The following is a 22,793-nucleotide window of genomic DNA, read 5'->3' as shown; positions in this document are numbered from 1 at the left end:
TGTAACAAGGGGGTGGGGCTACCTGCTCCATGGGTGTTAGGAAGACTGAGCTTATCGGTATAGATGTGTTGAGAGCTGCACCTGTCCAAAGCCCTTCGTCACCCATTAATTATGTGGTCCTGTGTATACAGTGGGGATGCTGTGGGTTTGGTTCCAGATCACTGCAGTAAAGTGAATCTAGCAAGAAAGTGAGTCACACACACATTTTGGTTTCCCAGTATGTGTGAAAGTTATTAGACTAGGCTGTGTGCAGTGGCTCATGCCTGTAATCCCAGCACTTTGGGAGGAGAGGCAGGAGGATTGCTTGAGCCAAGGAGTTCAAGACTAGCCTGGGCAACATAGGAAGACCCCCCCCCTACCCAGCCATCTCAAAAAAAAAAAAAAAAAAAAAAAAGCCAAAAATGGTGGCATGCGCCTGGGGTCCCAGCTACTCAGGAAGCAGAGGTGGGAGGATCACTTGAACCCATGAGGTCGAGGCTGCAGTGAGCCATGATTATGCCCCTGTACTCCAGCCTGGGCGACAGAGCAAGACCTGGTCTCAAAAGAAAAAAAAAATTACTATACTATGAGTCTTTTTTTTTTTTTTTTTTTGAGGCGGAGTCTCACTCTGTCGCCTAGGCTAGAGTACAGTGGCCTGATCTCAGCTCACTGCAAGCTCCGCCTCCTGGGTTCACGCCATTCTCCTGCCTCAGCCTCCCGAGTAGCTGGGACCACAGGTGCCCACCACCACGCCTGGCTAATTTTTTGTATTTTTAGTAGAGACGAGGTTTCACCATGTTAGCCAGGATGGTCTCGATCTCCTGACCTCGTGATCCATCCACATTGGCCTCCCAAAGTGCTGGGATTACAGGCGTGAGCCACCGTGCCGGGCCAAGCCCGGTTAATTTTTGTAATTTTAGTAGAGATGGGGTTTTGCCATGTTGCCCAGGCTGGTCTTGAACTCCTGAGCTCAGGTGATCTGCCCGCCTCAGCCCCCCAAAGTGCTGGGATTACAGGCATGAGCCACCGCGCCCAGTGGGTCTACTCTTTTGCCTACTGCAGATGCTGTCTTGGGCAGCCCTGCTCCAACTGCCATACAGCCAGCCTGAAGAAGCTGGGTTGACGAGACTTGTAACTTGTCTTGCATGGTCCACTATATTTTTAGAGACAAGGTCTTGCTCTGTCACCCAGGCTGGAATGCAGCAGCACAATTATAGCTCACTGGGCTCTAGTGATCATCCTGCCTCAGTCTCCTGAGTAGCTAGGACCACAGGTGTATGCTACCACACCCAGCTAATTACTATTTTTTGTTTAGGCAGGCAGGGTCTCTGCTGTGTTGCCCAGGCTGGTCTCGAATTCCTGGACTCTATTGATCCTCCCGCCTCAGCTTCCAGAGGTTCCAGCTAGGCCTATAGGTACATGCTAGCACACCCAGCTAATTACTAATTACTATTTTTTGTAGAGACAGAGTCTCGCTGTGTTGCCCAGGCTAGTCTTGAATTCCTGGGCTCTAGTGATCCTCCCGCCTCAGCCTCCTGAGTAGTTAGGACTATAGGTGCATGCCACCATACCCAGCTAATTATTATTTTTTGTAGAAACAGAGTCTCACTATGTTGCCCAGCCTGCTCTCAAATTCCTGGGCTCTAGTGATCCTTCCGCCTTGGCCTCCTGAGCAGCTAGGAGTACAGGTACATGCTATCATACCCAGCTAATTACTATTTTTTTGTAGAGACAAGGTCTCACTGTGTTGCCCAGGCTGGTCACAAATTCCTGAGCTCTAGTGATCCTCCCGCCTCTGCCTCCCGAGTAGCTAGGACTATAGGTGTATTCTACCACACCCAGCTAATTATTTTTTCTTGTAGACAGGGTCTCGCTCTGTTGCCCAGGCTAGTCTCGAATTCCTGGGCTCAAGTGATCCTCCTGCCCTGGCTTCCCGCGTATAGAGATTACAGGCACGAGTCACTGCGCCCAGCCATGGTCTGCTATATTTCAGACCAGCATTTCTGGCGTAGAGGTGTTAGAGTAATCTAACATTTTATAATTTCTTCCTATCCAATCTATACTGGATATCTCTGCTGGGTTAGTTTTCTTAACATGGCTCTGATATCACGGGTTCTACTTCCCCTTGACTGCTTTGGTGGTTTGTTAACTATGGAATAAGATTGATAAGTGTGATGCTTTTGCCCTCCCTCTGACTGTCGCCAGCCTCTCTGGAGGTGCCTTTCCCTCTCTGTGTGTGGCCAGTCTCACGTTTGTTTCTTGGGTGTTTCCAGAACCAGCCGTTTCTCGACGGTCCGCCTGTTTAAGCAGCTTCCTGTGCCCGGTTCTCACAGAGCTCTCAATTCCTTCCTGAAGCTGTTACACCCTTTATCTTGGGAAGCCCGCAGGCGTGAGCCGTATTTGCCTTATTCTTCTGTGGCTGTTTATATATATATATATATATATATCTTTCTTTTTTTTTTTTTTTTTTTGAGACAGAGTTTCACTCTTGTTTCCCAGGCTGGAGTGCAATGGCGTGATCTTGGCTAACCACAACCTCTGCCACCCGGGTTCAAGCAATTCTGCCTCAGCCTCCTGAGTAGCTGGGATTATAGGCATGCGCCACTATGCCCAGCTAATTTTGTATTTTTAGTAGAGACGGAGTTTCTTCATGTTGGTCAGGCTGGTCTCGAGCTCCTGACCTCAGGTGAACTCCCCACCTCAGCCTCCCAAAGTGCTGGGATTGCAGGCGTGAGCTACCGTGCCCAGCCAGCTGTTTATATATATATCTTACCTCCCCTCTGCAGAGGGCTCATCTCCGAGGGAAACACTAGGAAGGAATCATAGGGTCTCAGGCTATGCGCTAAGCCGGCATTCTGAGTCTTCTGCTACTTCCTTCTTGGCCGTCAGCGACCCTCCTTGCTTCAGCAGGTGTGATTGGTGTCATCACAGTTTTACCAGGGAAGGGTGTCTTTACAGTGACCCTCCTGCCAGCTCCTCGGTGCCTGCCTGGGATCCCACCTGCCACTCTGGGGCCAGGCAGATTAAATCCAGTCTCCACTGGATGAGACATTCTAGGGGTTTTGAAGGTTTCTCTATTCTTCTCTTTGCCAGGCTAAATATCCCAGTTCATAGGAGGGGTTGAAAGAAAGCAGACCCATTCTGCAAAGGACACCTTGGTCTCCGCAATCAGTTGAACCTTGTCCTTCACACCCCAGGCAACCTCGGGATCAGGAGACTGGCTGGCTTGGTAGAGGTAGAAGCCATGTCCTTCCAGTTTTCTCAGCAGAGTGACTGAGAAGTCAAGTGTAATGCTGTTACCACAGCATGTGTGCCTCTGGCTGGAAGTACCAGTTTCTGTAGCCCTCCTGACTTAAGGCTCTCCTTGGACCCCAGTTGCTACAAGGGTAGAATGACTTTTGCCTGGAAGAGGTTCCCTGTGCTCCTGGAAATCCTGATGTCAAAGCATCTTTTTTTTTTTTTTTCCTTGTGAGACAGGGTCTTGCTCTGTTGCCCAGGCTGAACAGGCTGGAGTGCAGCGGTGCCATCATAACTCACTGCAGCCTCAACCTCCCAGGCTCAAGCGATCCTACCACCTCAGCCTCCCAAGTAGCTGGTACCACAGGTGCAGACTAACCACACTTGGCTAATTTTTACTTTTTTTTCTTTTTGAGAGACTGGATCTCTCAATGTAGCCCAGGCTGGTCTCAAACTCCTGACCTCAAGTGATCCTCCTGCCTTGGCCTCCCAAAGTGCTGGGATTACAGGTGTGTCTCACCTCGTAGCACCTTGAGTCCAACTGATAGAGTATATATAATATGCAGTCTATATTACCACTGTGTTTGCAGGGTGCGAAGTCTCTTCTACAGAGTGGTTTTTTTTGTTTGTTTTTTGTTTTTTTTGGAGACGGAGTTTCGATCTGTCGCCCAGGCTGGAGTGCAGGGGCCGGATCTCAGCTCACTGCAAGCTCCGCCTCCCGGGTTTACGCCATTCTCCTGCCTCAGCCTCCCGAGTAGCTGGGACTAGAGGCGCCCGCCACCTCGCCCGGCTAGTTTTTTGTATTTTTTAGTAGAGATGGGGTTTCACCGTGTTAGCCAGGATGGTCTCAATCTCCTGACCTCGTGATCCACCCGTCTCGGCCTCCCAAAGTGCTGGGATTACAGGCTTGAGCCACCGTGCCTGGCCATTTTTTTGTATCGTTAGTAGAGACGGGATTTCGCTGTGTTAGCCAGGATGGTCTCGATCTCCTGACCTTGTGATCCGCCCGCCTCGGCCTCCCAAAGTGCTGGGATAACAGGCGTGAGCCACTGTACCTGGCCCTGCAGAGCAGTCTTTCCTAACCATGCAGCAAGTCAGGAAGTCCCTGCCTAGTGGCACCTACATTTAATCACTTAACTCATTGCCTGGAGCAGGGTCTGGCATTCAGCAGGTGCTCAGATGTGAGCAGTGCTGGTGGGGAATCGGGGCCCGCATGACCCAGAGCAGCCGCTGTAAGACATCGGTCCAGCAAAGCATTCCTCATGCTGCTGCCTGTACTTGCCCTCTAGGAAGGCCAGCCTGGAGGAGCCACTTCTGCCCTTCAGGCAAGTGATAACTGAGCACCTGTCTGTGCGGGTGCTGGGTGGGAAGGTCCAGAGATGGCAGTGGCCTGGTCCCTGCCTGGGGCACCTTCTCTCCACCAACAGACACTTACCCAGCTGGTTAGACCTGTTCTCATTCCACGCCTGCAGTTAGTACCCAGGCTGGGAACAACAGCCTCTGTGTTCCCCTCCCTTTCCTTGGTACCTTCTCTTCTTGTTTCTTTATTTTTTTCTGAAGAGATAGGATCTCCCTATGTTGCCCAGGCTGGACTCGAACTCCTGGCCTCAAGCCGTCCTCCCATCTCAGCCTCCTGAGTAGCTGGGGTTACAGGCACTCAGCACCGCAGCACCGCACCCGGCTATTGTTCTTTTATTTTTTCCCTCTTTGTCCCCGAAAGAGTCAAGCCACTAATTGTCAGTAATCAAATCAGACCACGATTTCCCAGACAAACTCCTGGCAGTTCTACATTTAGGAATGATTAGCTAGAGACATCCTGAAGAATGAGTTGTTCGGGGAGACGCCAGCCACCTCCTCTAATTTCACCTCTATCCGCCCTGTGTGTGGGTACTCCTTGCTTCCCTAGATGCTTCACTCCCCCATTTCATCCTCATTAAAATGCCACCACCCCCCACCAGGCCTTTAGGAACATTAACTGGCTGTTCCCCCAGTGTCCTGTGGCCCTGGGCTACTCATTCTGACACTGGCCATACTGTGGCACACCTTGCTATGGGCTGTGGTCAGACCCAACTGGAGAAAGACCAGCTGTAGGTCATTTCCCTTACGGAAGGGCCCCAACTGTATGACCTGTCACTCCTTTCCTGGTATCTTTTTGAGTCAGGGTCTCACTCTGTTGCCTAGACTGGAGTGCAGTGATGCAGTCACAGCTCACTGTGGCCTCAACCTGGCTCAGGTGATCTTCCTTCCTCAGCCTCCCAACTAACTGGGACCACAAGCACCTACCACCAACCAGGCTTTTTTTTTTTTTTTTTTTTTTTTTTTTAAGATGGAGTTTCACTCTTGCCATTGCACTCTAGCCTGGGCAACGTGACCGGCTCACTGCAACCTCTGCCTCCCAGGTTCAAGCGATTCTCCTGCCTCAGCCTCCCGAGTTGCTGGGATTACAGCCACCCACCACCACGCCCAGCTAATTTTTGTATTTTTAGTAGAGATGGGGTTTTGCCATGTTGGTCAGGCTGGTCTCAAACCCTTGACCTCAGGTAGTCCACCCACCTTGGCCTCCCAAAGTGTTGGGATTATAGGCATTAGCCACCACACCCAGCCACTAATTTTTGTAGAGACAGGGTTTTGCCATGTTGCCCAGGCTAGTCTGAACACCTGGGCTCAAGTGATCCGCCTGCCTTGGCCTCCCAAAGTTCTGGGATTGTAAGTGTGAGCCACCATGCCCAGTCCCTGGTACCTTTTAAAATATATAGGCTGGGCATGGTCTCTGGAGTTCGAGACCAGCCTGACCAACATGGTGAAACCCCGTCTCTACTAAAAATGTAAAATTAGCTGGGTATGGTGGTGCATGCCTGTAATCCCAACTACTCGGGAGACTGAGCCAGGAGAATCGCTTGAACCCAGGAGGTGGAGGTTATGATGAGCTGAGATCGCACCATTGCACTCCAGCCTGGGCAACAAGAGTGAAAAAAAAAAAAAAAATCAGACCGGGCCTGGTGGCTCACACCTGTAATCCCAGCACTTTGGGAGGCCGAGGCGGGCAGATCACAAGGTCAGGAGTTCAAGACCAGCCTGACTAATATGGTGAAACCTTGTCTCTACTAAAAATACAAAAATTAGCTGGGCGTGGTGGCAGGCGCCTGTAGTCCCAGCTACTTGGGAGGCTGAGGCAGGAGAATAGCTTGAACCTGGGAGGCAGAGGTTGCAGTGAGCCGAGATTGCACCACTGCGCTCCAGCCTGGGCGACAGAAGGAGATTGTCTCAAAAAAAAAAAAAAATTACATGTATATATGCATGCCAGGCACTGCGGCTCATGCCTGTAATCCTAGCACTTCAGGAGATGGAGGCAGGCAGATCACTTGAGGTCAGAAATTCAAGACCAGCTTGGCCAACATGGTGAAACCCTGTCTCTACTAAAAATACAAAAAATTAACCAGGCTGGTGGCAGCTGTAATCCCAGCTACTTGGGAGGCTGAGGTGAGAAGCACTTGAACCCAGAAGGCAAGGGTTGCAGTGAGCTGAGATTGCACCACTGCACTCCATACACACATATGTGTATGTGTGTATATATATATACACACACACATATATATGTATACACACACATATACATATTCTGTTACAGAGCTGCTGTGTAATCTCACAGTCATCAGAAAAATGACCCCCAAAAGGGGAAGCTTGTTCAGATCAGATGACTTCTTAGCATTAGGCATTCCAGTAGGACACTCTCGACTCTTGTGGGGAGACAAAAGCCAGCTTAGTTTTTTCTAACACTCATACGTTAAACTTGTTTCTGTCCAAAACTTCTTTAGAACTGTGATATTCTTACAGGCAAATGAAGTTGCTTAACAAGTGTTTGTATTTTCTCCCCTATTTCTTCCTCCCAGGCTCAAAGATTTGGAAAGAGACAGCTTAACAGAAAAGGTAATCTCCACCTTAAAATTTTTCTTGCTACCAAATGTGACTGACACACTTTGTGGCTCATGAAAAGAGGTTTGTTTTCTTTAAATGGATTTCACACTTTTTCCCATGATTTCAAAGATAATTTGGATACTCTTGGTGAATGTCAGCACTAATTTGCTGCTAATAGTTGGGTGGGTTTTTTTTTTGTTTTTGTTTTTGTTTTTTTGAGGTGGTCTCACTCTTTCACCCAGGCTAGAGTACAATGGCACGATCTTGGCTCACTGCGACCTCCACCTCCTGGGTTCAAGCAGTTCTCCTGCCTCGGCCTCCTGAGTAGCTGGGACTACAGGCACCTGCCACCACGCCCAGCTAATTTTTATATTATTGGTAGAGATGGTGTTTCACCATGTTGGCCAGGCTGATCTTGAACTCCTGACCTCGTGATCTGCTCACCTTGGCCTCTCAAAGTACTGGAATTACAGGCGTGAGCCACTGCGCCTGGCCTGGGGTTTTTTTTTTAACCAATCTCAGTTCCTAAACAATCTACTCTGGATTGTAACTTGTCCTGGTAACACTGTTTTATTGTGTTTTTATTGTTACTGTTGTGAGATAGGGTCTTATTCTGTAGCCCAGGCTGGAGTGCAGTGACACAATTTTGGCTCACTGTAACCTTCGCCTCCCAGGCTCAAGTGATCCTCCCACTCAGCCTCCCGAGTAGCTCTAACTACAGGCTCAAGCCACCATGCCCAGCTAATTTTTTTTTTTTTTTTTGAGATGGAGTCTTGCTCTGTTGCCCAGGCTGGAGTGCAATGGCGCGATCTCGGCTCACTGCAAGCTCCGCCTCCCGGGTTTACGCCATTCTTCTGCCTCAGCCTCCCGAGTAGCTGGGACTACAGGCTCCCGCCACCTCGCCCGGCTAGTTTTTTGTATTTTTTAGTAGAGACGGGGTTTCACCGTATTAGCCAGGATGGTCTCGATCTCTTGACATCGTGATCCGCCCGTGTCGGCCTCCCAAAGTCCTGGGATTACAGGCGTGAGTCACCACGCCTGGCCAAATTTTTTTTTTTTTTTTTATTGAGATGGAGTCTTGCTCTGTCGCCCAGGCTGGAGTGCAGTGGCACGAGCTCCTCCTCCCAGGTTCACGCCATTCTCCTGCCTCAGCCTCCCGAGTAACTGGGACTACAGGCGCCCGCCACCACGCCCGGCTAATCTTTTTGCATTTTTTTTAGTAGAGACAGGGTTTCACTGTATTAGCCAGGATGGTCTTGATCTCCTGACCTCGTGATCCGCCCACCTCGACCTCCCAAAGTGCTGGGATTACGGGTGTGAGCCACCGTGCCCAGCCAATTTTTTAGTATTTTTTGTAAAGATGGGATTTTGCATGTCACCCCAGGCTGGTCTTGAACTCTGGGGCTCAAAGCAATCCACTTGCCTTGGCCTCCCAAAGTGCTGAGATTACAGATGTGAGCCACTGTGCCTGGCCAACACTTTACAGAAGCACAGTATCATTCTTGTAAACCATGATAAGTCTCCGTCTCACCTCCAGCTTTTCCATTTTTCACCACTTTGGAGACAGGAGTGAAATGATCCTAATGGAAATTCCCTGAACACATTTCATGACTGTGTTTTGACCGAGACAGCATTGCCTGCTGTTCAGTCATTGTGATGTGACCAGGCAGCTCAGTAATATGTGTATTAGTCCATTAGTGAATAGCTTGGGTTGGGGACTGCTAAACCTATATCCTTCCCTCAGGAATGTGTGAAGGAGAAATTGAATCTCTTGCATGAATTTCTGCAAACAGAAATAAAGAATCAGTTATGTGACTTGGAAACCAAATTACGTAAAGAAGAATTATCTGAGGTAAGTCAGTTCTCAGCATCCCAGCCTCTAGAAAAATGTCACCTCCTAGTAACTTGTCTGTGACCACCAAGGCAGCAAGATCCCCAGCTGTCCTCATTGCCTGATGATGATGATGATGATGATGATGATGATGGAAACACATGTGTTTCCTTGTTCTCTGACACTTGTTTACATTCACTGCTACTTAAATTATCCTTTCCTGCTATAGGAGGGCTACCTGGCTAAAGTCAAATCCCTTTTAAATAAAGATTTGTCCTTGGAGAACGGTGCTCATGCTTGCAACCGGGAAGTGAATGGACGTCTAGAAAACGGGAACCAAGCAAGAGGTGAAGACCATAGAGTGGGAATGGCAGATGCCAACAGTCCCCCCAAACCCCTTTCCAAACCTCGCACGCCCAGGAGGAGCAAGTCCGATGGAGAGACTAAGCGTAAGAGCAGATGATTCCTTTTAATTGTTTTTGAGATGGAGTCTCACTCTGTTGCCCAGGCTGGAGCACGGAGGTGTAACCTCGGCTCACTGTAACCTCTGCCTCCCAGGTTCAAGAATCCTCCAAAGTGCTAGGATTACAGGCATGAGACACCACGCCTGGCCCAGCTTGACTCTTTTTTTTTTTTATGACAGAGTCTTGCTCTATTGCCCAGGCTAGAGTGCAATGGCGCCATCTCGGCTCACTGCAACCTCCGCCTCCCGGTTTCAAGCGATTCTCCTGCCTCAACCTCCCAAGTAGCTAGTATTACATGCAGGCAGCACCACACCAAGCTAATTTTTGTATTTTTAGTAGAGACAGGATTTCACCATGTTGGGCAGACTGGTCTGGACTCTTGACCTCAAGTGATCCACCTGCCTTAGCCTCCCAAAGTGCTGGGATTACAGGCATGAGCCACTGCGCCTGGCACCACTTGGCTCATTTTCAACCTAGAAGGAGGCTTTGGTAGCGTATAAGCGGGCAGTTAAACTTGGACCCTGGATCAGTGTTTCCAGGTTCCTTTCTTGTATACACGTCCTCACTAGTAATTACTGGACACTTCCTAACTAAGATGTGTACATCTTTAAATTTTGTCTTAGCCAGGGGTGCGGTGGCTCATGCCTGTAATCCCTGCACTTTGGGAGGCCAAGGTGGCTGGATCACCTGAGGTCAGGAGTTCGAGACCAGCCTGCCCAACATGGTGAAACCCCATCTCTACTAAAAATACAAAAAATTAGCTGGGTGTGGTGGCGGGCTCCTGTAATTCCAGCCTGGGCAACAAGAGAGACATTGTCTCAAAAAAAAAAATTTGTTTTTGACCAAGTTACAGCATTAGATCCCAAAACATGGCTACATGTGTGAGAGGTTGCAGATGACAAGTGCTAAAAATACTTAACTCCTTCTAAGACCTTATATGCCTGGTTAAACTAAACATTTATTCTCAGACTCCTGTCTAGTTTGTAGGCAAAGGAACTCTTCTGGAATTTTTAAAAAAACAAACAAGAGAGGCCGGGCGCGGTGGCTCAAGCCTGTAATCCCAGCACTTTGGGAGGCTGAGACGGGCGAATCATGAGGTCAGGAGATCGAGACCATCCTGGCTAACACGGTGAAACCCCGTCTCTACTAAAAAATACAAAAAAAAAAAAACTAGCCGGGCGCGGTGGCGGGCGCCTGTAGTCCCAGCTACTCAGGAGGCTGAGGCAGGAGAATGGCGTGAACCCGGGAGGCGGAGCTTGCAGTGAGCTGAGATCCGGCCACTGCACTCCAGCCTGGGCAACAGAGCAAGACTCCGTCTCAAAACAAACAAACAAACAAACAAACAAGAGAATAGTACTTGAGCTCAGGTCTGGTTCTCAGCCACTTCATTTTTATTTTATTTTTATTTTTATTTTATTTTTGAGACGGAGTCTCGCTCTGTCGCCCAGTGGCATAATCTCGGTTCACTGCAAGCTCCGCCTCCTGGGTTCATGCCATTCTCCTGCCTCAACCTCCCAAGTAGCTGGGACTGCAGGTGTCTGCCACCACGCCTGGCTGGCTAATTTTTTGTATTTTTAGTAGGATGGGGTTTCACCGTGGTAGCCAGGATGGTCTCAATCTCCCGACCTCATGATCTGCCCGCCTCGGCCTCCCAAAGTGTTGGGATTACAGGTGTGAGCCACTGTGCCCGGCCTTATTTTATTTTATTTTATTTTATTTTTTGAGATGGAGGCACGCACCACCACGCCCAGTTAATTTTTGTACTTTTAGTAGAGACGGGATTTCACCATGTTGGCTAAGGTGGTCTCGACCTCCTGATCTCAGGTGACCCACCTGCCTTGGCCTCCCAAAGTGCTGAGATTACAGGCGTAAGCCACTGCACCCAGCTCTTGATTTTATTTTATTTTTTTCGAGACGGAGTCTCACTCTGTTGCCAGGCTGGAGTGCAGTGGCGTGATCTTGGCTCACCACAACCTCCACTTCCTGGGTTCAAGTGATTTTCCTGCCTCAGTCTCCTGAGTAGCTGGGACTACAGGCAGGTGCCACCATGCCCAGCTAATTTTTGTATTTTTAGTGGAGACAGGTTTCGCCATGTTGGCCAGGATAGTCTCAATCTCTTGACCTTGTGATCTGCCCATCTTGCCTCCCAAAGTGCTGGGATTACAGGCATGAGCCACTGCACCCGGCCTATTTCTTTTCTTCCTTTTCTCTTTTTTTTTTGAGACAGAGTCTCGCTCTGTCGCCCAGGCTGGAGTGCAGTGGCCGGATCTCAGCTCACTGCAAGCTCCACCTCCTGGGTTTACGCCATTCTCCTGCCTCAGCCTCCCGAGTAGCTGGGACTACAGGCACCCGCCACCTTGCCCGGCTAGTTTTTTGTATTTTTTAGTATAGACGGGGTTTCACCGTGTTAGCCAGGGTGGTCTCGATCTCCTGACCTCGTCATCTGCCCATCTCAGCCTCCCAAAGTGCTGGGATTACAGGCTTGAGCCACTGCGCCCGGCCTTCTTTTTTTATTTTTATTTTTATTTTTATTTTTATTTTTAAGAGACAGGGTCTTGCTCTGTCGCCAAGGCTGTATGCAGTGGTGTGATCTTGGCTCACAGCAACCTTCATCTCCTGGGTTCAAGTGATTCTTGTGCCTTAGCCTCTTGAATAGCTGGGATTATAGGTGTGTACCACCACGCCCAGCTAATTTTTTTGTATTTTTAGTAGAGATGGGGTTTTGCCATGTTGTCCAGGCTGTTCTCGAATACCTGAGCTTGAATTATTTTCCCACCTCGGCCTCTCAAAGTTTTGGGATTATAGACGTGCGCCACTGTGCCTGGCCCACTTCATCTTTTGGTATTTTAACAAGAGGTTCTGTTTCCTGGCCTTCTTTAGCATTTGGCCCCTCAAATAACTGACATGATATGGCTCGGCAAACTGGCAGGTGCTAACTGCTGACATTAGCAAGCTGGTTATTGACTAGAATAAAAATGCAAAGATGCTTAGTCCTTAGAACCTGGCTTCCTGCAATAGCTTAGTAATGTTGAACTGCATTATTGCTGTGGGCTTTCTATTTACAGTGGCTTTTTTTTTTTAATGCTTTTTTTTCTTTAAACAGCTGAACCTTCACCTAGCCCCAGGATTACAAGGAAAAGCACCAGGCAAACCACCATTACATCTCATTTCACAAAGGGGTCAGTATACGATAAATTGGCAGCTGTGTTTTTTTAGGGGTCGGCTGTTTTGGGATGGAATTGGTAGGGGGTCACGTGGCAATTCTGTCTTCCATGTTATATAGGTTTTCATCTTGCAGAGTTCTGTTCACTAGACATTTATGAATAGCATTTCTGAAAACGTTACCTGTTTTTACTCATATAGGAAAGGTGAAAGGTACACACAATTATGAGTTTTGTATAATGAACCCTGAAATACCCATCTAGTGCCAACAGTTATCAAGTTACAGCCATTGTTTCATCTATACCCCTGTATTGTGTGTCCCCGCCCCACCTGGATTACTTTGTCCATAAATAGTTTAGTATATTTCTAGATAGTAAGATCTCTTTTGACAACTTTTTTTTAATTACTTATATTTTACAATAATTGCTAACATTTAGCGGTCTTTTTTTTTTTTTTTGAGACAGCGTCTGGCTCTGTCACCCAGGCTGGAGTGCAATGGCACAATCTCGGCTCACTGCAACCTCCGCCTCCCGGGTTCAAGTGATTCTCCTGCCTCAGCCTCCTGAGTAGTTGGGATTGTAGGCGCATGCCACCACGCCTGCCTAATTTTTGTATTTGTAGTAGAGATGGGGTTTCACCGTGTTGGCCATACTGGTCTCAAACTCCTGACCTCAGGTGATCTGCCCACCTTGACCTCCCAAAGTGCTGGATTACAGGCGTGAGCCACCGTGCCCAGCCAAAACAGTCTTTTTAACAAACCAAAGTATAAATAATACTGTTCTGATGTCTTTATAAAATGTAAGAATTCCCTACTATCAGATATGTAGTTGGTATTTACATTTTTCTCTTTGTGGTGAACAAGCCGTGTGGCAAACAGACAGCGTTTGCTTGACTTGTTTCTTAAAGTTATAGATTTCTTCCCTCCTATTTTACTTAAAATTTCTCACAGATTTTAAAGATTTCCTCTTATCTTCTTGCCCTTTACTTGAAGAAATTCATTTGTCCAGTAGTTCCTAGATTGGGCCGATTGCATCTTTGTAGTGTTCCACAGGTCCCCTTGTCTTCTGTTCCCTATAAACTGATAGTTAGGATTACAGGCCTGATCAGATTCCAACTTTTTATTTTTTGAGGCTGACTTCATTTTTCTTTTTGGTACGGAGTCTTGCTCTGTCACCCAGGCTGGAGTGCAGTAGCATGATTTTGGCTCACTGCAACCTCCACCTCCCAGGTTCAAGTGATTCTCCTGCCTCAGCTTCCTGAGTCACTGGGATTACAAGTGCCTGCAACAATCCTTGGCTAATGTTTGTATTTTTGGTAGAGACAGGGTTTTACCATGTTGGCCAGGCTGGTCCGAAACTCCTAAACTCAGGTGATCCTCATGCCTTGGCCTCTCAAAGTGCTGGGATTACAGGCGTGAGCCACTGTACCTGGTCTGAAGCTGACTTTATGGATGGTGCTGTGTTCCTCCATCAGAAAAGTGTGTAACATCTGACAGTGGCAGCTGTTGATCAGTGTTTAGACCCATGATTTCTTAGGACTTACAAGATGGCAAGACAGCATTCTAAACCTGTCATTCAGAGAAACATTAAACTTGAAGCCTCTTTCAACATCCTGGTGAATGAGGGTCCACTCCAGGCCCGCTGGAGGCCTAGGGTCTTGTTCCACTAATGGTCAGCCTCACTGTGTGACAGCCCTGCCAAACGGAAACCTCAGGAAGAGTCTGAAAGAGCCAAATTGGATGAGTCCATCAAGGAAGAAGACAAAGACCAGGTAGGGCCGGTGCTTTCATTTCCTGACTCTACCTTAACGTGGCATTTGACGATTGTGACTTCATATGTGGTCTGTCCAAGTAAATAAAAACCCTGTCTAGTTAGGGCTCTCCAGAGAGACAGGACCAATAGAATGTATATGTGTGTATACAGATAGATACATATGCACGTGTATGTGTATATAATTTGTTTTTTTTTTCTTGTTTTCATTGAAATATATATTTATGGGGAGAGACTTTATTTTGAGAAATTGGCTCACAAGATTGTGAAAGCTGGCAAATTTGAAATCTGCAGGGCAGGCTGGAGGCCCAGGGGAGAAATGATGTCATAGCTCGAGTGGGAAGGCAGTCTTATATACATACCTGTTATATATATGTATGTGTGTGTGTATGTGTGTGTATATATATATATGTATGTGTGTGTTTGGACTTTTTTTTTTTTTTTGGAGACAGAGCTTTGCTCTTGTTGCCTAGGCTAGAGTGCAATGGCGCAATCTTGGTTCACTGCAACCTCAGCCTCCCAGGTTTAAGCGATTCTCCTGCCTCAGCCTCCCGAGTAGCTGGGACTACAGGCACGTGCCACCGCGCCCGGCTAATTTTTGTATTTTAGTAGAGATAGGGTTTCACCATGTTGCCTAGGCTGGTCTCGAACTCCTTGAGCTCGGGCAGTGCTCCTGCCTTGGCCTCCAAAAGTGCCGGGATTATAGGTGTGAGCCACCGTGCCCAGCCAATTTTTTTTTTTTTTTTTTTTTTTTTTTTTTTTTTTTGAGAAGGAGTCTCACTCTGTCACCCAGGCTGGAGTGCAGTGGCCAGATCTCAGCTCACTGCAAACTCCGCCTCCCGGGTTTACGCCATTCTCCTGCCTCAGCCTCCCGAGTAGCTGGGACTACAGGCGCCCGCCACCTCGCCCGGCTAGTTTTTTGTATTTTTTTAGTAGAGACGGGGTTTCATCGTGTTAGCCAGGATGGTCTCGATCTCCTGACCTCGTGATCCGCCCGCCTCGGCCTCCCAAAGTGCTGGGATTACAGGCTTGAGCCACCGCGCCCGGCCCCAATTTTTTTTTTGTTAACTTGTTTTTAGACAGAGTCTCACTCTTTCACTCAGGATGGAGTGCAATGGCATGATCTCGGCTCACTGCAACCTCTGCCTCCTGGGTTCAAGTGACTCTCCATCCTCAGTCTCCTGAGTAGCTAGGACTACAGGCATGTGCCACCATACCCGGCTAATTTTTATATTTTTAGTAGAGATGGGATTTCACTGTGTTGGCCAGGCTGGTCTTGAACTCCTGACCTCAAGTGATTCACCTGCCTCAGCCTCCCAAAGTGCTGGGATTACAGTTGTCTTTTTTCTTTTCTTTTCTTTCTTTTTTTTTTTGAGACATCTCATTCTGTCATCAGGCTGGGGTGCAGTGGCACAGTTATGGCTCGCTGCAGCCTCAACCTCCTGGGTTCAAACGATCCTCCCACCTCACCCTCCCAAGCAGCTGGGACTACAGGCACATGCCAATCAGCTAATTTTTGTATTTTTTGTAGAGATGAGGTTTCCCATGTTGCCCAGACTGGTCTCTAGTACATAAACTAAACAGATTCCTGACGCAAGATGGGGAATCTTTGATTCTCTTGCGTAGCATCACTAGGTGATCTCTATTGATGGACAGTGTGCCTGCCTACTTCTCAGACCTGCCTTTGTTTTGGGGTTGGTGGGGATTAATACGAGAGTAAGAGTTCCCAGATCTTCTCCCAAAAAACCCAGGCCCCCTCCTTTCCCACTCTTGTTGTAACCATGTCAAATGTGTTAGTATTTCAACTCACACTTTTGGTGTTGATCTTCTCTTGAAACCAGTATTATAATCTTTTTTGTTCTTCCTCCCTTCCCTCCACACAGGATGAGAAGAGACGTAGAGTTACATCCAAAGAACGGTAAGAATAGTTACTATACCTTTCTTTTTGTTCTACGAGTTGTGTAATCTTGATCACAAAACTACTTTTTCAGAAAGTTTAAGGCCGGGCAAGGTGACTCATGCCTGTAATCCCAGCACTTTGGGAGGCCGAGATGGGTGAATCACTTAAGGTCAAGAGTTCAAGACCAGCCTGACCAACATGGTGAAACCCCGTCTGTACTAAAAATATAAAACTTAGCTGGGTGTGGTGGCACGTGCCTCTAATCCCAGCTACTCAGGAGGATTGCTTGAACCCAGGAGGTGGAGGCTACAGTGATCTGAGATCATATCACTGCAGTCCAGCCTGAGCGACAGAGCAACACTCCGTCTCAAAAAAAAAAAAAAAAAAAGCCAGGTGCGGTGGCTCAAGCCTGTAATCCCAGCACTTTGGGAGGCCGAGACGGGCGGATCACGAGGTCAGGAGATCAAGACCATCCTGGCTAACACGGTGAAACCCCATCTCTACTAAAAAATATAAAAGACTAGCCGGGCGAGGTGGCGGGCGCCTGTAGTCGCAGCTACCCGGGAGGCTGAGGCAGGAGAATGGTGTAAACCCAGGAGGCGGAGCTTGCAGTGAGCTGAGATCCGGCCACTGCACTCCAGCCTGGGCGACAGCAAGACTCTGTCTCGAAAAAAAAAAAAAAAAGTTTAAAAAGAAGAACTTTATCGTGAGTTTCCAAGGCAGCCATATCCTTATGAAGGATCTGAATTTGGGGTCAGATCATTGGTGTTTAGATTCAAGTACAATTCTCCTCTTTCCTTGGAAAGAATGAATTGAGGGCAGCTGGCATTTGAACCAGATATAAAAGTCATATCAGATACTACAGGTTAAATGAGTGTGTATCTGTCAGGGCTCCTGAGATAATAAAGGTTGCTTTTGGGGGTAGGAAAGAGGAGCTTTATGAAAACTGCTTCTTTGGGGAGGCTTCTGGCACTCACACTTGGGGTCTGTGTTATTTTGCTTGACAGAGTTGCTAGACCGCTTCCTGCAGAAGAACCTGAAAGAACAAAACCAGGAGCACGCTCTGAAAAGGAAGAAGAAAGAGATGAAAAAGTAAAGCTCTATCACCTCTAAGTTTAATTCTCCCTTAATCCTATGTGGTCCCAATTTCCTTCCAGGACATGGGGACAGCGAGTGGGGAATGTGGAAGAACAAGATGGCTTTTGCCAGTGATCGAAATGCCTTTGACTTTGGCTAAACACTTTTCAAATTTGTTTTTCGTGGTTCTCTACATGGAAGGTGGGTTATGAGGTTGTGATAGTGAGGACCCTTGTTACTTATTTGTGATTTTTAAAATTTCATTTTATTTAATTAATTAATTAATTTATTTATTGAGACAGTCTCTCGCTCTGGAGACAGTCACCCAGGCTGGAGTACAGAGGTGCGATCCTGGCTCATTGCAACCTTTGCCTCCCAGGTTCAGGTGATTCTCGTGTCCCAACCTCCTGAGTCCCTGGGACTACTGGCGCCCGCCACCACACTTGGCTAATTTTAGTGGAGATGGGGTTTCACTGTGTTGGTTAGGCTGGTCTCGAACTCCTCACCTCGAATGATCCATCTGCCTCACCACCAAAGTGCTGGGATTACAGGCATGAGCCACCATACCAGCCAACCTATGCTACTTAATCAACTAGTCACAGAGCTTCAGTTTGTCACCTTCCTTGCCCTCTTCTCTGGCTAATGAAATCTTTGTGAAGATCTAATTTTCAGACATAGGAGGTGCTAAAATTCTTTTTTTTTTTTTTTTGAGATGGAGTCTTGCTCTGTTGCCCAGGCTGGATTGCAGTGGTGTGATCTTGTCTCACCGCAACCTCCGCCTCCCGGGTTCAAGTGATTCTCGTGCCTCAGCCTCTTGAGTAGCTGGGATTATAGGTGCCTGCCACCACACCTAGCTAATTTTGTATTTTTAGTAAAGACAGGGTTTCTCCATGTTGGTCAGGCTGGTCTTGAACTCCCAACCTTAGGTGATCTGCCTGCCTTGGCCTCCCAAAGTGCTGGGATTATAGGCATGAGCCACCACACCTGGCCTAAAATACTTTACAAACTTATTTTTTTGTGGTTCTCTACATGGAAGGTGGGGTATGAGGTTGTCATAGTGAGGACCTTTGCTACTTATTTGTGGTATTTATTTAATTTAATTAGTTTATTTATTTTGAGACAGTCTCCTGCTCTGTCACCCAGGCTGGAGTGCAGAGGTGCAATCTTGGCTCATTGCAACCTCCGCCTCCCAGGTTCAAGTAATTCTTGTGTCCCAGCCTCCCAAGTAGCTGGGACTACAGGTGCCTGCCACCACACCTGGCTAATTTTTGTGTTTTTAGTAGAGACAGGGTTTTACCATGTTGGCCAGGCTGGTCTCAAACTACTGACCTCGAATGGTCCACCTGCCTCAGCCATCAAAGTGCTGGGATTATAGGCATGAGCCACCACACTGGCCAACCTATGCTACTTAATCAACTAGTCACAGAGTTTCAGTCTGTCACCTCGCCCACTTCCTTCTCTGGCTGATGGGATCTTGGTGAAGATCTAACTTTCAGACGTAGGAGGTGCTAAAATTCCTTAGCATCATCCAGACATAAAGTTGCATTCTCCTCTGTGAAGTCAGACTAGCTCTTTCCCCAGTCTCTCATCTTCTTTGTAAAATCTGAGTCTACAGGCGCCCGCCACCACGCCCGGCTAATTTTTTGTATTTTTAGTAGAGATGGGGTTTCACTGTGTTAGCCAGGATGGTCTCGATCTCCTGACCTCGTGATCCGCCCGCCTCAGCTTTCCAAAGTGCTGGGATTATAGTAGTGAGCCACTGCGCCCGGCTGCAAAGTGTTTCTTAATATCGCTGACCTTTGTGATCTCTTCACAAACTACCACATGTGGAGTTTCTGAGGGTTGGATTTGACTTGCCTGATTCTCTGGCAAGAAGTATCTAGTTTTTTTTTTTTTTTTTTTTTTTTTTTTGAGACGGAGTCTCGCTCTGTCGCCCAGGCTGGAGTGCAGTGGCCGGACCTCAGCTCACTGCAAGCTCCGCCTCCCGGGTTTATGCCATTCTCCTGCCTCAGCCTCCTGAGTAGCTGGGACTACAGGCGCCTGCCACCTCGCCTGGCTAGTTTTTTTTTTTGTAGTTTTTAGTAGAGACAGGGTTTCACGGTGTTAGCCAGGATGGTCTCGATCTCCTGACCTCGTGATCCGCCCGCCTCGGCCTCCCAAAGTGCTGGGATTACAGGCTTGAGCCGCCGCGCCCGGCTCTAGTTCTTTAAATGCAACCTCAGGCTCGGCATGGTGGCTCACACCTGTAATACCAGCACTTTGGGAGACCAAAGCCGACGGATCACTTGAATTCAAGACCAGTCTGGCCAATGTGATGAAACCCTGTCTCTACTAAAAAATCTCTGTAAAAAGATTACACCACTGCACTCCAGCCTGGGTGACAGAGTGAGACTCCGTCTCATAAATAAATAAATGAATAAATGCAGTCTCAGAGGATGTGGTGTTGTCTCAGTTGGAGCTCCTTTCCAGATTGGGCCATCCTGTTTCATTCCTTTATATCGGAAGTGGAGATTTATAATAAAGTTACTTTCTGTGAGGCTATCAACACTTACTGATGACAAGTGGTAGAGGAATTTTGAAGTAAAAATACTTAAACTGCAGTGTTGTAGTATCTCCTTTCTAAGACTTTCATTTCCTGTCTACTTACCCCACTGAAGAAGAAAGGAAAATTGCTGTCCTGAACACCTGGCGCAAGTGATCCTCCCACTTCAGCCTTCCAAAGTTCTGAGATTACAGGCGTGAGCCACTGTGCCCGCCAGTAGACAGTCTTTACTCCCACCACTGGACTCTAGGATCAGAAAGATCCAAACCAAATCAAAAAAACTAACTTATCTTTTTTCCCCACAACTTTAGGAAGAAAAGAGACTCCGAAGTCAAACCAAAGAACCGTAAGTTGTTTGTGCTTTATGTTGTGAAACTGAATTGCTAACATAAGTATCCTGGTAAAATAACGGGTTGCTGTGGAACCCTGGGCACCAATCATATGTCTCCTAAGTGGGCGAGTTCTACTTGTGAAAGGTGAGGCCACCCTGAAGTGAAGGCCGAAGTTAACTTTTTAAATTTTAATTTAATTTAATTTAGAGATGGTGTCTCCCTCTGTCACCCAGGCTGGAGTGCAGTGGTGCAATCCCAGCTCACTGCAACCCCCACCTCCCAGTCTCAAGCAATTCTCCTGTCTCAGCCTCTCGAGTAGCTGAGACTTCAGGCGTGCATCACCATGCCCAGCGAATTTTTGTATTTTTAGTGGAGACAGGGTTTCACCATATTGGTCAGGCTGGTCTTGAACTCCTGACCTCAGGTGACCCACCTGCCTCAGCCTCCCAAAGTGCTGGGATTACAGGGTGAAGTTAGCTTCGATTTCTCCTCCCAACCCCAGGGCCCTCCTCAGGGTTGGTCACACAGCTGTGTGTTGTGTGGTAGTGAAAGGCCATCGAGTGAGCAGCTGTGTCACTTACCTTTTGCCGTGAAAATGCTGTGTGACAAATGACTCCAAGGCCAGAGGCCTAGAACAGCGAGCATTTTTCAAGCTCACTTGTCTACAGCTTTGTGGCTGTCAGCTGATCTTGAGCTAGCTTAGTGGGGACAGCTGGGCTGACCCAGCTCTGCCTCCACAATTTGGCCAGCCTGGGTACACACTTGTGGCTGTGCCAGATCACAAGGGCAGAAATGAAAAGTAGCACTTTTTCAAACCTTTGTTGAAAAAATTTGGGCCAGGTGCAGTAGCTCCCGCCTATAATCTCAGCACTTTGAGAGGCTGAGGCGGTTGGATCACTTGAGGTCAGGAGTTCAAGATCAGCCTGGCCAACATGGTGAAACCCCGTCTCTAATTAAAAATACAAAAAATTAGCTGGGCATGGTGGTGCATGCCTGTGGTCCCAGCTACTTGGGAGACTGAGGCAGGAGAATCACTTGAACCCGGGAGGCAGAGGTTGCAGTGAGCCGAGATCACATCACTGCACTCCAGCCTGGGTGACAGAGCGAGACTCTGCCTCAAGAAAAAAAAAAAAAAAAACAAAAGAAAAAACAATTAGCTGAAGCAAATGTTGAGAGTGAGCCTGAATCCAGAGGTGGGCAGAATACCCCACCTCAGCGGCAGGGCCCTGGCAGAGGGGTAGGTGAAGACTCAGACCCCTGTGTGCAGTCAGCTGTCCACGGTCACTGACGCAGATCGCACATCAGCCCAGCTCTCCTCAGCCTGGGCAGGCCAGACACGGGTCTTCCTCTACCGCAGGCTGGATTCCCATCAGGCCACAGAAATCATGGCGTCCCTTTGTCTATTTTTTGTATTAAACCACTGGCATCTCTGACCAACATTCAGATGGGGTATTGACGGTGTTCCTAAAGACCTTGAGTCCTGGAGTAGTAAATGCCCTCTGGGCTTCCTGCAGTGAAAACTGGAGAGGCAGCCTGTCCTCTGAACCTGGGGAGCTTGTGTCAACCCTTAGGGGCTGTTGGCCCTGGTGCAGGGCCCCCCCGCCGAGCTGACCAGCCTGTGTGTGTTGTCTTCTGTGACAGAACACTCAAACAGAAACTGAAGGAGGAGCCGGACAGAGAAGCCAGGGCAGGTGTGCACGCTGACGAGGACGAAGACGGAGATGAGAAAGTAAAGGCGGGATCTTTGTTTCTGAACTCCCCCTTGTTCTTCTGCTCCTGTTTGCTTGGGCGGGAGGGTGCAGGGTGGGCATCTGGGTTCAAGTCCAGCCCCATCCACCCAGGCTCCACGGGGTCATCCAGACTCTGGGAAGGTCACCTTTTCCTCCTCTTGGGGCCCGGGATTTGTGGCTGGGTGCCTGTGCCCGGTGCCTAGTGAACACTCAGTTGTCCTCTGTCTTTCACACTAGAGAGGGTCTGTGTGCACCTGGGTTGAGATGTGCGTAAAGCATCCTCTCCTGAGGCCTCACTGCTGAGAAGCCTTGATACACAGTCAGCTCTGACACATGTCGGCCACACCTCAATTTCTTTCCTAGCCTCCTATGTTCTTCTGAGTCTAGCTGTCCCCCTGCCAGCCTCCCCAGTCTAGTTCAGCCAAGTGCATATGTTTAAACCCTAAAGCATCATGTGGAGCACTGCTGGGCCTCTGTCAAAGTACAGGACGGCCAGGTTGCCTGCAGGCCCTCCTGCATGAACTCCAGGGAAGGGAGCTAGGTCATCGGTGTGGGGCAGCGGGTTCCTATCTAAGAGACGCCAAAGACCCCAAGAGAGTCTCTGGGTTTCTGCCTGTTGCGATCTAGGGAGTGGAGCCCAAAGTCACGGGCTTGCTGGGTGGCGAGCACCCTCACTTCTGACCCAGTCGCTGATGGGTTTCCATCCTCACCCTGTAGCAGGAGAGCCTTTGGTATTGCCTCCAGCCACCTGTCCCTCACCTCTTCGGTCCAAATGTTGGGCACCTTACTGTCAGCACTTGCCTGGGATCCCTTCAGACTGGAGTACTCACATTATTCCCTGCCCTCTATTGGAAA

General features: G+C 48.3%; 1 protein-coding gene across 4 annotated transcripts in view; it reads left to right on the top strand.

Annotated features, from left to right (window-relative positions):
- The window catches only part of DNMT1 (DNA methyltransferase 1), a 62,331-nt gene that overhangs the window by 5,472 nt on the left and 34,066 nt on the right, over positions 1–22,793 (top strand). For 2 of the 4 annotated variants that reach the window (XM_010373784.2, XM_010373783.2), the window contains exons 2-10: positions 7,107–7,143; positions 8,876–8,983; positions 9,192–9,411; positions 12,530–12,605; positions 14,280–14,358; positions 16,241–16,275; positions 17,265–17,349; positions 20,188–20,222; positions 21,850–21,937. In XM_010373784.2, the coding sequence (XP_010372086.2) occupies positions 7,107–7,143; positions 8,876–8,983; positions 9,192–9,411; positions 12,530–12,605; positions 14,280–14,358; positions 16,241–16,275; positions 17,265–17,349; positions 20,188–20,222; positions 21,850–21,937 (763 nt within the window). Of the gene's footprint in view, positions 1–7,106; positions 7,144–8,873; positions 8,984–9,191; positions 9,412–12,529; positions 12,606–14,279; positions 14,359–16,240; positions 16,276–17,264; positions 17,350–20,187; positions 20,223–21,849; positions 21,938–22,793 lie in introns of those variants that run through there. The other 2 variants (XM_030935924.1, XM_030935925.1) reach the window with 2 other exon arrangements.

Source organism: Rhinopithecus roxellana, chromosome 8, assembly GCF_007565055.1.
Source record: "Rhinopithecus roxellana isolate Shanxi Qingling chromosome 8, ASM756505v1, whole genome shotgun sequence".
Taxonomy (NCBI): Eukaryota; Metazoa; Chordata; class Mammalia; order Primates; family Cercopithecidae; genus Rhinopithecus; species Rhinopithecus roxellana.
This window is presented reverse-complemented; position numbering and strand designations above follow the sequence as displayed.